Below are 17,657 nucleotides of genomic sequence, written 5' to 3'. Positions count from 1 at the left end.
ATCTTAATTAAGTGATCATATATTATAAAATTTAAATGTGCATAATTAATCAAAATTTTACCTTAATATGCATATTATATCTTTTATTGAGTGCATGATTATTAATCCCAGTGAAGCCGAGACAATATCCATATCATATCTTTTATTGAGTGCATGATTATTTTTTTGTCATATTTGTCATCATCTTTAGATTGACTTAATGATGGTAATGAGTCTCTTATAAATAGTGGCCTTTAGGATCCCTAAACATATACACATTCAAGAATAATAATACCATCTGTAAAAGAGATTTAGAGTGTTTAGAAGATTTTAAAGCATTAAATAACAACAAAGTGGTGTTCAAGGTGTTCCTTAAAATATCAATGGTTGGAGGTATAACCTTGATGGTGATATACCGAGCATTGATAGGATGCTCATCAAGATCCAAACACATGTGTTTCAATTTGTGAGCACCTAAGATGTACATGCTTTCATGAACTAGTAACATTTATCTTATCCAAAATAAATAAATAAATAAAGTGAGAAAGAAGAGCAAGAAATGAGCTAGATTCAGTTGTTCCTACTCCCTCCCTTGAACAGCAATTAAATGATGTCACCTATTAATTCCATGATTAATTATATAATTAACTATTAATCTTTTCCCTAAACTTTTAGATTAATTAAGAGATTACACAAGGCCCATTGGCATCGCCAAAAACAAACCTGAATATAACATATCAAAGTATTTTTACAGGGATTTGTATCTTCCAAATCTTGTAAAAAGAAAAGCAAAAAAAAAATATTCATCAAATAGAATAAGATGATCCAAACCAGAAGTTTGCATAAACCAACTGGATACCACAAAATCGATGTAGAGCAAACACTAAGTGAAGCTGTAAATGGAGGAACGACTGTAGAAAGAGCTGGTGAGATCTCCATTGGCGGCTCTCTTCTTCCTGGAGAAGATTTCACCTACCAGTGGCACAATGGGCTTCTTCTTCTTCCGCAGCTTAATCTGTCTCCTCCTGCCAAACTGGTCTTCCATCTCGGCAATGCTTAAGGCTTCGCGCAAACTCGGTAAATACTCGAACCTTTCTTCTAAATTTGCTGCTCTGAGCTCTTGCCACTGGTCTACTGACAGAGCACTCTCTGTGGCTTCTAATTTGGAGCTTCTGTTTTGTAGTTGGCAACTGAGATTGGCAATTGCTTTGCTTGTTTCAGACTCCCTCTCCTTCATATGAATCAGCTCCCGCTTTATCTCCTCGACTTCGGCCTCCAATTTTCGCAGAAAGCCAAAGGCAGTCGTCTCCGAAGAACGGCAGGAATTCGGGGAGGAGGAAACACTGGAGTGGATTGGCTTTGAATGAATTGGTCTGGGAATGGAGTCCACTTTGGGCCTAATGTTGGCCTTATGAGAAGAAGCATTGCCGGTGAGAAAGTGTTGTTGTTGTTTGCCGAAGACAGCAACGGCCTCCTTGACCGATCGGAAGGGGCGAGCGGTGTCCACCTCCCCTTGCACCTTTGGAAGAGAGGATGCATGGCCATGGCCTTCCATTGTGTCTGCCATGAAATGAAGGTAGTTGTAGGAAGGCAGTGCACGCATGTGGTAGATATATACACAAGAAGCTTCTTACAAGAGTGATGATGATAATGTGCTTGATTGCTTTGCTTCTACTTCATTGTTGTAGCTGTAACATGCTGCCTCCATTGCAAGGGAAAGGTGATCTTTCCAACCTCCATGAGAATGAAGAGAAGCTTGTGGAGAAAGGACCTCTTTAGTGGGGTCCTGTTGTTGAAGAGCATGAGTAAGATAAAAATGTCTTTGAAATCAAACTGTGTTGCACTCTGAATTTATCCTATAGCTAAATCAGAAGAGAAGATCGTCAACTTCCTAATCTGATTAGTCAGTCTACTTTGATATGATTAGTCCAACGAAACCTAAATACCTGAATTATATTAAAAAAAACATGAGCCAAGATCAATCAAGGTTCATTTTCTTGCCGGATTAGATAACAAACTTGAAGTAGATGATCTTCCCAAATAACAAAATTTTAAGTAGATGATCTTCTAAAGAGCTATAGTTCATGTTTTGTAAAAAAAAAAAATTGTTCCAGACCCGAACAATACGATTTTAGTATCTTTTTATATATTTTTTAAAATATAATGTATATTAATTATTATTATTTTTGGTTAAGATTTGATTTCTATAAATACTCATTATTGATTTTATATTAAACATCACTCAATAATAAATTTTATGTTAATTAATAATACTAATAGTTAATTTAGATGATTATACATAATAAGAATTTAATAATTATATAATTTTTAAACTATTTAAATAGTAAATTATATGTATAAATGGTATAACAATTAACTATAATAATTTTTAAAATTATTTAAGCAATAAATTATAAATAATTAATAATTAACTAATAGATGTATACATGAATTATATATAACAATTATATTAATATGACATTCTTACATTATTAATAACTGTTTCAATTTTCCTTGGTTTCAGTCCTTTTAGTTAAGACTTGTAGATATGATTGAGTTGGAAGAGAGAGTTTCTTGTATAAACACTTCCAACTGAGTTCATGGTCAGAAGTACTCAACTTTATGTTATATTCAAAAGCAGGATCCGATCGAGTGTTCCCTTCCTTATGTCAAGTCTTTTTTCCTGTGTTTTATTCGCTATAAGGACAAAGGGGACTTCAAACTAACTCATAAGCAAGAGATAGATAACAGGATAACAAAGTAGACAGATAAATAACAAATGAAGGAGGGATTGGAGATGGAACAAAATGGTAAGGAGGTAGCCAAATTATCCAGTTGCAGCTTAAGCTGCAAATGCACAAGTCAAAAGTGTTACCATAAGGCGTTCATACAACGCGGCTACATGATACAGATTCATTTGATCCAGCAGGATCAATCACTCAAATAATTTTTTTAAAAAAATATTACAAATGCATTAACATCTGCAACATCGAATGCAAAATATTTGGAAAGAAAAATATTCTATGCTATTGGAAATGTTTTTCAATAGAGAATTAATCTTTACCAAGAGACAAGGAACTTCGATGTATAATGACACACAACCTGAACTGCCCGGCTATTTATGGTTGTCCATTATGTCTTCAGATACCATACAGCTTGAATATTCATTCTATTGAATAGCAGTTCGATCAGTCTCTTCTCAGGGTAGCAAGGCCAATATTGGAAGCTCACCTTCAGTAAAACCCATCCAAGGCAATGGATTAATACAACTAATTCAGGTTTTGCTTGTCCAATGTCTCTTCACCTTCAGTTGGAATTCTAAGATTATCATACTCTCTCAATATATCTGAGGTGAAGCTCCCAAGTGCCATGAATAATGGAGTCAAACCACTTTGCAAAGTTCTGGAAGAAACCTTTTTAATTTGATTTGAAATCTCCTTATGCTTAAGAATTTTCTCATCCAATCTCTTTCTCACAAAGTCCAATTTGGCTGTTCCATAATTGTGGTGCTGCAGACCATCTTCACTTACCGATTCAATCTCCAAATGCCCACTCATGCCTTTCTCCATGAAATTGACTATCTTTTTATCATAAAGTTGTGACATATACTCTGCCTCTAGTCTTTGCCGTTCTTCCTCTCTTTGAGTCAGCGAAAGAGAGTGAAGAATCCTCATAAAAGTATCCATAGCTTCAATGACTTGTTTTCCTGAAATATGTGTGTTTGCATGGTACCAATCATTGGAGAGGACAAATACAGATGGAGCTCCAATCTTACCAGGAGAGAAAGGAGCAACTCCGTCAGGTGTCTGCTCAACTTCATGAGGCAACCAGCTAATTAACCACCTATTCAAGGCCTCGACATATGATTTCTGAACAAAAATCCAGTCAATGAAGCATCGATACCAGTTTATCAGCTCCAGCTGCAATTCCTTAGTTGCTTTGGCGACTGATTCTCTTTGGTTTCCGATACTTGCCACCAGTTTGTGGACTTTGCTATTAACTATAGCCTTCAACTGTTTCTGATGGCAATCCAGAACACTCTGCCACATTCTTCTAAGTCTAAGTGAAATTTAAAAACAATTGTCAGTGTGCGTTAGGTAATGATAGTAGAACCATAAATGTTCCTCATTGAACAAATCTCAGAGAGGCCCTACAATAAATCAAATTTGGATAAAGCACCATTATGAAGTCTTTCTCATAAAGAGTGTCAACTAAATCAGTGACAGGGAAAAAATGTTTGTCGTCAGCTGGGATTAAAACACAGACCACAGATCTAGAGGGTCCTTTTTTTTTTACAAATTGAAGTCTGAAGAATAGATGGATTAAAGCCTACTTCTAAGGTTGCATCTGCAGAAGTGACAAATTTCAGCAGTATCAATTAAAGTTCACTTTAGATGCTGGTTACACTTGAAGTCGATCCATCTATCATCTCTAGGATTTCTACTGTAACTTGTGGTCAATGCACGGACAAGATCTGTGAAATTGACTGTTTACCTCAAATAGTTAAAACTAGCATGGCGTGATGGTAACAAAATTTTGATCAAGATATGTTGAATAAAACCTCTGGAAACTGTCCTAAGGTGACATGTGCTGATTAAGAAATCAGGAAAGCTGTTACTCTTTCTCTTTTAATTTGAAGGGAACATTTTCTGATGTCGAATCATCTACCAGCTTAGAATGGTAGTTTACAGAAATCCAATATTGTCAATATAAAGGCAAGTAGACTTTCTAAAAAGCCACGGGTACCTTGTGAAGATGCATCAATTAATTCAATGGAACTAAATTGCCAATTAATAATAAGAAATGAGTAACAAAAAGAATCAAAGCAAAACTGGAGACATACCCTTGTACTAATTCAGCAAGTAGGGGTTGCAGTTCTTCATCTCTGATCTTGTGCATCCTGTTTGAAATGGATTTGATAGATCTAACAACGACACTGATTTCTGTTTGCAGTTTTCTGACTGAAATTTGTGTTATTTCAATCTTAGAGGAGTCTGCCCCACTATCACTCAAAGCTTTCAGTTGTCTGTATCTCTTTTGATAGATGATTCGAAGTTTTTCTTCGTCCTAGAACAATCACCAAGGAAATTTAATAGAGATGCCTATAAAGAGGATGGTGAAGCAGTCCATAAAGAGGGATGGTGAAGCAACAAGAAAAACAAGAGCTAATTAACCATTAGCTGAACTTTAAATTAACTATTTGCTGATGTAGAAGAAGATTAACTAAAAACCAGCAACTACTGGGTTCAATAGTCACCCATCATTCAGACTAGTCAGGCAACTGCTGAAGGTCTCATACCATGTTTTGGGGGCAGCATATCAAGGTTAATGATTTAGTGAAATGATTGAAATGCATTATAACCAACCATACAAATGTACAAGCATTTTCTATGCACAACCTAAATACAAAGACATTAGAAATCAATTACTCAAATAACTTACTGAAAGTTCTAATATTTGGGGGAAAATGAACACAGCTCTTACATCTGAGAAACAAATTCATCTCAAGGTCATAAACAGAAGATAGTTTGCCAAATGTGCTAAATGAGTAAAAAGGAGAGTCTATAGACTTTCCCAAAGGTAATAAAGAATCAATAAAGTCTGGAGTAAACATACACCAGCACCCATAGATCTTTAACATGAATGTTTTATTTTTATAATAAAGGTGCATTAGAAGAGTTACAAATACCAATAGCAACAACGTGATATATGTAAAAACTCCTAAGACCACATAATTATTGCATTGGAATCATTTTCAAACAGGATGCACAAGAGATACCAATAAATCAAAATCACCACATGAAACAAATCTGCACCAGCCTACTGAGGAGCTCACCTTATTCATATGGTTATATACTGATTAGAGACCACTTTATCAAGTTGTATTATCTAGTGAAAAAGTGACCTCTTGTTGCTATCACTCGATGTTATAAATTCAATTTGTTGTACATTACGCCTTTCTTTTTCCCTTGCATATATAAGCAAACATATTTCAGTTCAATGGTAAGTGATTTAGTCACATTGCTTTCCCTGTTTCAGTTTTGATGGTTAGCTGAATAGTCAAACTGCTTTCCCTTTAAATTCTTTGGCTCTGCCTTTTTTTTTTTTTTTTTTTTGCCTATTGACCAACATACATGGTAAACTAGCACAAGCCAAAAGGGACATGAAAACATCACTACATTCATAAATACTAATGCCTTGCATCTTCTATTGGTATTTCTTATCATCACTCACTTATCTTAATTGTTTAAAAAGTGGGTGATAGTATCTTTTGCTTGTAAGCAGACATGTTATGAAGGTATTTAATGATAGCATTTACAATTGAAGTTGATTTCTCACTTCTGACAATTTTAGATCTTCTCAAAATGTATCCCCAACATGCACAATAAGTTAAAAGAAGGAAAATTTTTACCTCTAGTAGCTCTTTTGCAAATTCACCCTAAAATTTTAAAATCATCAAAATATCCCCAAAGTTCTCGAGCTCTTATTGCTTACCCCTAACAAAACCATCAATGTTGGTTCCAAGTCTGAATGAAAAGGTTAAGGTTTATGTTAGTACTAGATAGTGAGTATTAAATTTATATAAAGCTACGAATATGAATCTTAATTTTCATAAGCTACCTTGTCATCTACTAGTGATATAGCCTTGTATTCATGAGGTTGACCCCAATTAGTTAGGAATAAACACAACTCAGTGATCATCATCACTCACTTTGTATAATGGCAGAAAAATTTCAACTCTAATGCAATAATGTCTGTCAAGTGTAATAACCATATTAAACACAGGAAGGGGTTTAAATGATAAGACTGAAAATTCTATGAGGGCATTTTGATGGTTTTAAAACTCAAAGAGCACTTCAAAAAAAGAGATAAATTCAGTGAAATGAAATTTTTACTTAAAAAAATCTAGTCCTGAAAGTATCACGATATTCTACCCACAACAAACTTCCTATTTTCTTGCAAATTAGTGAAGTTAATTTGTTTATTCTCCCAAATGATATTGGATTGCTCGACACAAAATTGATGACTCTATTGAGTTGAACTAATTTGCCACTCCCTTTTGGAATCTTTCCTCAAAATACGCTTTCCTGTCATACCTTTATTTCCTTATAGAGTTTTTCCTCCAAGAGATATAGCTTCTCAAGAGTAGATGAAAGGTTCCCTGACTTTGTAATAACATCAACAGTATGACTGTTTTCCCCTGCTTTTCCATTAACTGTACTTGTATTTGCTTCTGGCAGTGGGTTAAAATAAAGCGAAGATGTCAAAAATGAAACAGCTATCGGATCCAAAATTCTGGATGAAATATCTGCAAAAAAGCATTTTCTAGATTATGCAGATTGACAGAGAATTATGCTCCCTGCTATAATAGTTGTACATGGACAGAGCTATAAGAGTAATCCAATTTTGTAAGTATGAAGTGCATAACAAAGTAAGCATAGCAGAGGGATAACAAAAATTATAAAGAATAGTGAAAAAAAGAGTCATTTAATGAAGAACACTAAGATCGTTAATAATTAAGAAATTAACTCTTAGAAATATAAACCAACCCAACCAAAAGAAACAAAGAAGTCTTTACGTAGAGGTACTAAATATACTACCCAACAATTGATTATTGAAACTGGTAATACTCCCTTGAACTATTTCGAGAAATGCTTCCTCTTGTCATTATCTAACACTACAACTTGTAACTCAGTTAAAAGGGTATAGCATAACCAGGAATGTGAAAAACAGAATGTTTTCTCTAAATCCATACCTTTAGATCAGGTTCTGGAAATACCTATAAGGAGGCACTTGGTGGAACTTCTTTTGTTATACCATTAAGAGTAGCTTATCCATTTGTTCCTTTAGATTTCTATTAGTTTTATTATACTGCACATAACCCAATTATGCCTTTTAAAATTAGGTTTTAAATCATAAAGTTTCAAATGCTTCAAAAATTTAAATTTTATGTTTATGAATGTTGCAAATTTTTATTGTAAAGTAATCAAAACTAAAGCAGGGATATTTTATTAGGATAAGTTAGTTTAGGATTAGTCATCTAATTAGCATGTAATTAGACAATAGGTTACATTTTAGAAGTATGTCTTTTTTTCTTTCTATAAAAAGGATTCTCAAACCTCTGAAACCCTCATGTAAAATAATTCTTTGATACTAATCTTATGAGTTTACTTCTTTTTGTTGGAGATTAATTTCTCTGTGAAAACGATAACCCATACTTCATCAATTGGTATCAATGTCATATTCCTTCCATACTCCTATAAACCTCGTTCACCTATGTGTACCCCCCTACATGCCTTCAGCAACACTTCAACCATTGTCTCGTGACTAATTCCCTTTCCATAAAATCCTCTATCTTCCATCATCAAGTGGTATAGAAGAAGAAAAAGAGTAGAAAAAGAAGGCCCAGGAACTAATTCACCATAGTATGGCTGACTGGTGATTACTAGCAATTCCAACTCCATGCAGGCGAGTTGCAGCCTACAATCCCTTCACCATTCAACCATAGAACCAATTGTGACTTTCAATTGTAGGCGAGTGTATCTACTTACGGATACACTATGCTCTTATTCCCTTTCAATTGTGACCCTGTCGCTTGTGTGCTTCTGTGAGATCTCAGCTCTTACAATGACGACTTTCTCTTCCTCCAATCTACCCCATTGCCTCCAATAGAAGACGACGCAAGAAGGAAGCCTTCTTCTTTTGATCCACCTCAATGTTGTCCTTACTTGAGTCATGCAACCCACCACAAGCACCAAACAGATCAGCCACATCCAGGCAGACACACAAGATCTTTGAGCAATAATAGCTTGTTTCCCCATGACGAATCAAGCCACAAGGAAGCCCTATAAAAAGACGAAATCCTTTTGGTGGACATAGCCATGAAGAACTCTAGAACCCCTTTATAGTCCGAGCATTGGCTCCCTGTGTGAATTCAACACATACACCAGCATCCTCCCCAACACTCATCGCATCCTCCCCAACACTTGTCAGATCTACCAATCATCACTTATTTATGCACCTTCTCCTGCTCCAAGCCATCTGCAGACCGCTCACCACTTATCCCTCACACTACCTCAAACCAAAAGGCAAAACATTGCAAAGCTCTCCCTCTCATTGTCATGCTTCCCCTTTTGTCGCATCATCATGCCTAGGTTTTCCGGCCCAGTGTCATAAAAAAGAAAGTGAATAGAGTAGTCATGATTGGTTACCCAACTAGTTCCTATGAGGAAGAAAGTAGAGAACAATTACTTCCTTGTAGCCGAGGGCCTTTGCTTGTTTTAAAAAGAGGAGAATGGTTAAAAGGTGGTCATGCTCCTTTGGAATTCAATCTAAATTTTGGATATGGTCCAAGCCCTTTTGCAAGAAAGGAAGCTTAAGATTTGTTACAAAGATGATTTTATTTTTGGGCAAAAATCAAAAGGCACCCCTTACTTTAGTTTTCATCAAAAGGAGACTCCTTTTTCAAAAGACATCAAAAGAGCATCCTAACATATTTCTCATCCAAAAATTCCCTTCTTTCAATAATATTGTAGCACATAATTATTAAAGGCGCTCGCCTAGGTGCGCCTAGGCACAAGGTGCAACCAGGCGAGCCTCTTGTGCTTGTGTGCCTTAAGTATGCACCTTATGAGAGGATGAAGAAATTAGTCTTGAGGAAACCGATGAAGATTCAACTATACAAATCTGAAATATCTGGTGATGATGATAATGATATGATTGAGGAAAATGATGAAGATTTTGATGATTTAGATATTTAAAATCTTTTTTTTAATTTAAATATATGCATAACGTATTTATTTGCTAGTGAATTTTATATTTACATTATTGTTTAATATTTTATGGACTATAGTTTTGTTAGTGAAATATTTTGGTAGAAATTTTCTATATATATTTGAATTGTAAAAATTTATACCCAAAGCACCTTATTTCGATAAGGCATGCGCCTCACCTTGCGCGTGCGCCTCATGCCCCATAGCACCTATGCGTTTTTGGGCACCTCACTCCTTAAATAACTATGTTATAGCAACTACGACCATAGCTGCTAGAGGATAGAGTAAAACTGCTCTTAGTCAGAATTATAACACATGGAACACTCTTATATCAAAATACTTGGTCATAGATGCTACAACAATGTTAAATCAAATTTAATCAAGCTTGAGAAATTTTAATCAAGCTTGAGTAATTTTGACCAAGTTGATAAAGAGTATTTTGATAAAGCAATGCTACATCTATTATAATTTTGACCAAGTTAGAACAATTTTATTATGATCATAGCTATTACAACAGGCTCCATATTGTAGCAACTATGTCCATAATAGCTATAAATTGTAACACTTATGATGATAGCTACTGCAATAGTGTCGAAGCGATTTTGACCGAGTTGGAACCATTTTGATCAAGTTTGAATAATTTTGACTAAGTTGATAAATGATATAAAATATAAAAGTGCTCTATGTAGTAATTTTGACTAACTTGAACCGATTTATGACCATAGCTGCTACAAAATGTTGGAATAAGGGTATTTTCGAGGTGGAAAATATGATGTGTCATTCTTTTGATATTTTTTAACAAAGGGGTGTCCTCTTGACAAAAACGATAATAAAGGATGCCCTTTTGATTTTTTCCTTTTATTTAAGTAGATTCTTGTTTTGAGAGGGAAGGATAAGTCTACACAACTAAGGTGGTGAATAGACGATTTGCCCTAATAAAGGAAAGATAGCAACTCAATGTCACCCTAAGAATATACAAATCAACCACAAGGAGAGAAGACTAGACATATACAAAACCTACAAAGAGTATTTGCTTAAAAAAAAGAGAAGAACTTGCAGAGATCATATAGAATGTATGTTTAGGCAAAGGACCCTCAAGGGGCTATTTATAGATGGTTTCCAATGATTAAAATTTGAATTAGATCTTATCCACAACCTTTTCAAGATTTGACAATTGAATCAAACCTAATTTGCAACCTTTGGCAGGCTAAGGAAAATTGTATAATCAAACAAAGCATCTTTTGATTGATTAATGATTAACTATCACACACACAATCATTTAGGTAATGTTATCCATCTATTTAATCAACCAATAGTGCTTGGTGAACCAAATCAATCTATTTAGTTGACTTATGGTGATAGTAACCAATGATACTTTTTTTGGCTTTCTGAGTATCTCACTTCTGCTTTGGCTTATATTTATACATTGAAGTATAACAATTCACTTAAACATGTACCTCAACCATCAAAATCCCCTAAGGAACTAAGAATCTCTTGAAAGATAAAAAATGTGCAAAAAAGGTTGAACCCCATCTCAACTAATAAGCTCCCCCTAACCCCCTACCCCTCAAGGTATCCAACAACTTTATCTCACCTTTTGAGTCTCACCTTTTGAGCTGAGGATTACTTTATTGCCCCCTCAATCTAAGTATTTGTGAACCACCATGCCCTCAAGACAAGGAAGATCCTCCTAATTAAGGCATCTAATGACTAGATCATGCCTCTCAAATCAAGGCATCCAATGACCCTTTGGGTTAAGCAAACTAAGAGTACATTGCGTATTTGGATTAAGCAAACTAAAAGTCTCATGTACACAAACATAAACAATATGCATGAACAACAAATAACTATCATGTATACAACAAATAACCATTATGCATGAACAAGATATCATATAGAAGATCAATACTCTCACAAGTACAAATATTCAATATTCTCCCCTTTATATTTTTATTTTGTCAAATACCCTCAAATTAAAAGGATAACTTGTACATAAAATTCTCTCGCCCTTTGGCAAGCATAAAATAAACTTTATTATTAGCATCATCAAATAATTTTTAGACAAAAACTCAATTGTTGATTTTTTTTTTATAAAGAGATTTTTAATCAAGATATTGTGACTAAGTGCACACATCAACACGCTAGTTTTCCTCATGATTGACCATAGAATGCATTATATTTGTGAACTTAAGTACCATCTTTTCATTCCACTCTCATTCTTTTGTTCCTTAACACATAGACAAGGTATTTCCTATGCTCTTTAATGGAACATGAGTTCCCTCACCTAAAATTATCATGTAGATGATCTATATGAAGTTTTTCTAGGTTTAAACAAAGTACCAATAAAGCAAAAACTTTTGTTTCAACTAAACTCTTCTAAGTATACTAGATTCATGCTTAGATAAAGGTTTAGTAAAGATATCTACAAGATTAGCTTTTGAATTAACATGATTTAAAACCTATCTCCTTGACTTAGATGTCTAATGAGATGATGGTTTATTTTAATATGTTTAATCCTAAAATGAAGATTGAGGTTTAGTTAAACTAATAATGCTTTTATTATCACATAAAACTAAATATTCTTATAATCAAAATTGAAAACTTGAAATGTGCACATATTTATGTTTTAAAAAAAAGTCAAAGAGACATGACTAAAATCATCAATTATGAAGGATATTTTTGTTGTCCCCCACCCACTCAATGGAAACGAATCGATGAGAGTCAAGCAAATTTAGATATATTAGTTGTAAGGGTTTAGAGGTATTTAGGTACTCATTACTTTAAACGAGAGTTTTATCTATTACCTTTTTAATATGCATCGCATAGTTTATCTTTGACAAATGTGATCTTAGGTAGTCCTCTCACCAATTTGTCTTTAGATAAACTTATCCTTCGATGCATAGCTAGGCTTCTTCCCAAGGATTTGTGCTTGATTGTTGGGAACTTAGTTGAGTCTCTAGTCATATGTTTTGAGCATTGATATACCATTCTTCGCTAGCAAACTCACACTTCGTGCATATCTAATAAGAAATGAAAGAATTTGGTACCCAAAGTTGATTGGATCTAATAGGATTAAGCAAATATTAAGCAGGATTATAAGCTTTAGTTATGACTATAGTTTTAGTTTTCGTGCTTTTAGTTGCATTTTTTGTACATGAATGGTCCATATTGTCCATTTTTATCATTTCTAGTTTATATGTGTTGTATAGCCTAGATCTTTTTTGTTTGAATTTGTATCCTAAACCCTAGAAATCACCCTTTGGCTTCCAAGCAACATATTCAAATGTTTGGATCCAATCATGAAATTTTCTAATGTTGTGGATAAGTTATTGTGATTTGAAGTCCTCAATTTCCTTCTCAAGTTTTTCAACTTGAAATAGATCATGAATTTTGCCTTCAAAAGTTTAGAAGGTAGAGTGGGTGGAAACAATGCAATTTACTGCAATAAAATTAAATCATCTAGTCTCACTTTAGCTAAGGATCTAGTGAGATGACTAATTACCGCAAGTAGGTCATTGTAGGTTAGGTTCCTTACCTATATTTTGAGTTACTCTGCCTCATTTGGAGCCTCCTTTTCATTTTCCTTTTGCTCCTTGTTGTAGGTAGTCATCAATGCTCTATGCTTGTAGAGGTTTGGAGAAGTATCTTCTTCTTATGAATCTTTGTCATTGTAGGTTATTGTGAGCGCTTTCTTCTTCTCTATTTACTCAGTGAGCAATTGAAATGCTTTCTTCTTTGATGCTCTTAGTTTTTCTTCTTTTATTACAAATGCTATCCCTTTTGGTCTCTTTATGATCGGTATACTTACCTTTGTGGAGTTGACAACAACAACAACAACCACTACCAACCCTTTATCACACTGAGTGAGGTCGACTATATGGATCCTCTTATCCTATTTAGCTCGATCTCCTATTGTATTATCATCTATGTTTAAATGAACTTTATCTTATTACTGTTGCTAATCAAGTTTTCTTTGGTATCTCTTCTTCGATTAATGTAGGTATTTGTCATGGTCTCACATCACCTAACGAGGGCATTTATTGGTCATCTAAGTACATGTTCGTACCATCTTAAACACGTCTCAGAATTTTTTCTCAATAGGCACAATCCCAACTTTTTCTCTAATATTTTTATTTTTTATCCTATCTATCCTCATATGTTCACACATTCATCTTAACATACTCATCTCTATTATTCTCATCTTCTACTCATGTACTCGATTTATACCCAATATTCAGCTCCATATAATATAATAGGTCTAATTGTTATTTTGTAAAACTTCCTTTTAAGCTTTAGAGGTACTTTATTATCATAAAAAACAACAAACGTCATGGTTTAAAATCTCGTACTATGACAAGTGACGATAGATTACCGAACCTCGATAGTTCTCAGTACCAAGACTTGTGTCATTATATCAATTATGTCGATAAGTATTATTTTATGTCAACGCTCGACACCTTATACTAAAATTGAGATACTGTTATTTTTTTAGTTTGCCTCCATATAAGATAATGTCAAAATCATAGCACTCCAGATGAAAAACAAATATTAAATTTAACTATATAGTTGGTTACCTTTTTCTTCATCTTTTTCCTGCTTCCACTTCCAATTTACTACCGACACCATAAATTGGAACATTACCATGATGCCAAAATAGTATTAGTTTCAATCATAGACTGAAACACTGGCACAACTCAAGAACTTGAACCTGACACCCTCTTCTATTTCAACTATCTTTCTTGTATCATGTAAATCATCTCTTTCAATATCTTTATCCTTTTACAAAAACAATGTTAAATATTGAAAACTAACAGTTATAGTTGACTCGTCATTTCCTATCTTAACAATTATGCTACATTGTCTTCCTTAGATTTTTTGACATAGAGCAGACATCCACTATTGATGTTCATTGAGTGCTTTTAGGAAAGCCATTGAGAGCAAATCAAACTTAATCTCTGTTGGATATTAGTTCTCCAATAGCTACCAATCCAATTATGATTTCTTTATACCACTCGTGCATTTATGCAATTGTTTCATTGTTCCTTTTGAATGTTGTCATTTGTGTTCTTAGCGGATCTTGTTTTGTGAGCTTAGATTCTAAAAACCCTTCATGCAATTCAACAAGTTTAGTTCATAATTTTTAGCATCTTTATAGTTACTACCTTGCTGAATTCTTCTTTAGGTAGACCGCGTTGGAGGGTTTACATCGCTCTTCCATCTGTCGTAGACTTCTTTCTTTGATCATGAGTCCATTTATTCTTATTCATCTTGTTTCCACTCGCATCTAGGGTTCACTAAAACCCTTGCTCAAGTGCAATCATTATCTCGAAGTAACGTGAGAAGAAAATGTGCATCTTTATTTTCCAATGATTGACGTCAATTCCATCAAAGAAGGGTGGTTGTGAGATGGAGATATTCTTATAGTTGATGATCATTCTTCTCAAGGATATTAATTGGATACTAAGTACTCACTTTGATAAAAATTGTAGGGTTAAAAAGACCAAATAGAGAGGGGTGAATAGATGGTTTACTAAATTCTCACAAAATCACTTATTTGAGATAAACATTAGTGCAAATGAATCAAGCCTACTCACGAGCTTTTTGAGTCGGCTCAAAGAATATTTGCTTCGAATTTGAAATTATTGAATTTGAGTCGAACTCAAACATATATAATAATTTTTTCAAGCCAAATTCGAACCTATAATATGCTCAAATTAAGATTCAAAGAACTCAAACTGAATTCAAATTTAAGACAAAATTCGAGCTATAATTCAATTCTACTTGAATTAAGATTCGAACAACTCGAACTGAACTCGAGCTCATATTTCATTTCGAATCAAGCTCAAGCCAAAATTATTTATATTTTTGAACTTTGAATCAAATTTGAATATCCCATATATTTTTCAAGGTCGAACTGGAATATCAACATTTTCATACTATTCAACTTGATTCGCTTCATCGCACCGTTATTCGAGGGTATAAAAAATTTTGCAATAGGAAATAAAAATTTGTGATAAAAAATATTAATGTGCTTGCGCTGAGAAGTCTTAATGTAATTGCGCCAATAGAATTAAAGTAATTGCATCAAGTTAATTGCTACAATAAAAGTTAAAAGCAACGAGAATAACCAAGACAAAAAAAAATGTTAACACACTCTTTTAACATGGTTAGGAAACTCCTACTCCACCGCCCACATCACTCTAGTGCAAATATATGAGGATGTATAGAAGAATACTTTAACCAACCAAAGCAATGGAAGACTAACCTTGAAACCTTCCACTTTGTGAATGGTAAGGCAACTTATCCACCTCAAGCATCCTAGCTACCTCCTCACCACAATCAGCAGCTGAATTGAAATGCTCCCTTAACTCCCTTACAACATCTCTTGAATCCCTTGTAGCATGAAGGAAAAATGGCAGCCCAGTACTTGCAGAAGATGATGATTTCCCACCACTTAGCACACTTTCCTTTGTTGCATAGGACTTTTTATCAATTACCTCCATCCTCTTTTTTGGGTCTTTCACTTCACCATTTTTCTGGTTACCATATGCCCCACTATTCATTCGCCCTTTTTCTGCTAACCAGATAGTATCCATCTTCTCATCCTTTGTTTCTGCATTCTTTGTAGGCACAGCTTCCATATTCCCAATGCTAGATTCTTTGCCTCCCATCTCTCCACCACTAGATTGTTTGCCTCCAAAATCTTTGTTATCAATGTTCTCCTTCATTACATTTGCATTCTCCTTCATCACTCTCTTCTTTGGTTCAGCATCCAATTCAAATTCAAGATCAGGGATTCCTTCTTGCTTCCTTACTTCACTTAAATCAGGACTACTCGTGATGAAACCCCTGTGAAGATTAGCCTGCGAATAATGAGGCAAGAAATGTTCATAACTAGCAAAAGGATCGAAAAACTCCCAGGAAGAGGCTTTGGCAGGAGAGGGCGGAGGGGGGGTTGCAGGAGCCACCATGGAACCGGAAGGACCAAACTTTTCGTCTATAGCTGGAGTCCCAGGAACCACCGGAACGCCATAAGGAGGATAAACATAGTCATATTCATGGCTATTGTTGGGAGACTTTGACCAGAGTGTGGGCAATGGTTCCTGGTAGATTGGTTGAGGCATTTCGATGGACGACTTCAGAAATGAGGAATGAGGGCTTGAAAAGGAGATATGCCGATGCAGCGTAGCTGATGCATCCTTTCCGTCGGGTACGCTTATCCGGTCGCGATCCCCCTCAGAATCAGGAATCGACGACAATGGCAAGTGGGATCCGTCCACCGAAAGGGCGTGAGGGAGCGACGTCGGGCAGGAGGAAACGGAAGACGCAGGAACGGTACGGCGCAAACCGGAAGATTTGATTTTCCCTTGCACCGTGAGGAGTGGAGACCCCGGCGGCAAGGAGGAGGATGCCACCGTGAGCTCCTCCTGCACGAAGCGATGGAGCGCTTCCCCTACGGAGGCGAGGGCGTCGAAGTAGGCAGCGTGGGCGGCGGCTAAAGCGTACTGCCGGTCCACAACGGCGGCAATCAAATCCCTCCGCTTCCGGCACAGAGACACCAGATTCGACTCGTCCACCTTTGAGCTCTTGCATCCCATCTCGCCGCCTCATCCGGGTCTCCTCCAGAGGCGTCGCAGCTCCCAATCGCAGTTCGAGAAAACCTAACCGCCGACCGCTGCTTCGTTTCTCACGGTCGCCTCATTCCGAGCTCTGCTACACTCTCACGTCGTATCGGCTTCGTTTCCCCTGGGAAGACGATGCGTAACCGTTTGACTTTGGAGGAGGGAGGGAGGGAGGGAAGACTCCGATGAGACGGGCAGAAGTTGACATTATATTTTCGGTTATTTCCGACTTTGCCCCTCGGTTTTCCCCCTTTTTTTTCATTTGACTTTTGAAAATCTATCT

General features: G+C 35.5%; 2 protein-coding genes across 2 annotated transcripts; both read right to left on the bottom strand.

Moving 5' to 3' along the window:
* Positions 1-862: 862 nt before the first annotated feature.
* Positions 863-1,534, bottom strand: LOC141826036 (uncharacterized). Its single transcript, XM_074713291.1, has one exon. The coding sequence runs from the start codon at positions 1,532-1,534 to the stop codon at positions 863-865; it is 672 nt and encodes a 223-aa protein (XP_074569392.1).
* A 1,661-nt stretch (positions 1,535-3,195) lies between these two features.
* On the bottom strand, positions 3,196-17,350 carry LOC141826082 (uncharacterized). The gene is made up of 4 exons (XM_074713337.1): positions 16,018-17,350; positions 7,077-7,288; positions 4,823-5,046; positions 3,196-4,038 (listed from the first exon to the last, which is right to left on the bottom strand). Exons 1-4 carry the CDS (start codon positions 17,348-17,350, stop codon positions 3,249-3,251), a joined length of 2,559 nt encoding a protein of 852 aa, XP_074569438.1. The 3' UTR covers positions 3,196-3,248.
* Positions 17,351-17,657: the final 307 nt, after the last annotated feature.

Source organism: Curcuma longa, chromosome 4 (genome assembly GCF_044706935.1).
Source record: "Curcuma longa cultivar G26 ecotype Majalengka, Jawa Barat chromosome 4, ITB_CL_G26_1.1, whole genome shotgun sequence".
Lineage (NCBI taxonomy): Eukaryota > Viridiplantae > Streptophyta > Magnoliopsida > Zingiberales > Zingiberaceae > Curcuma > Curcuma longa.
Note: the sequence above shows the minus strand (reverse complement) of the source record. Positions and strands in the feature narration are given on the sequence as shown.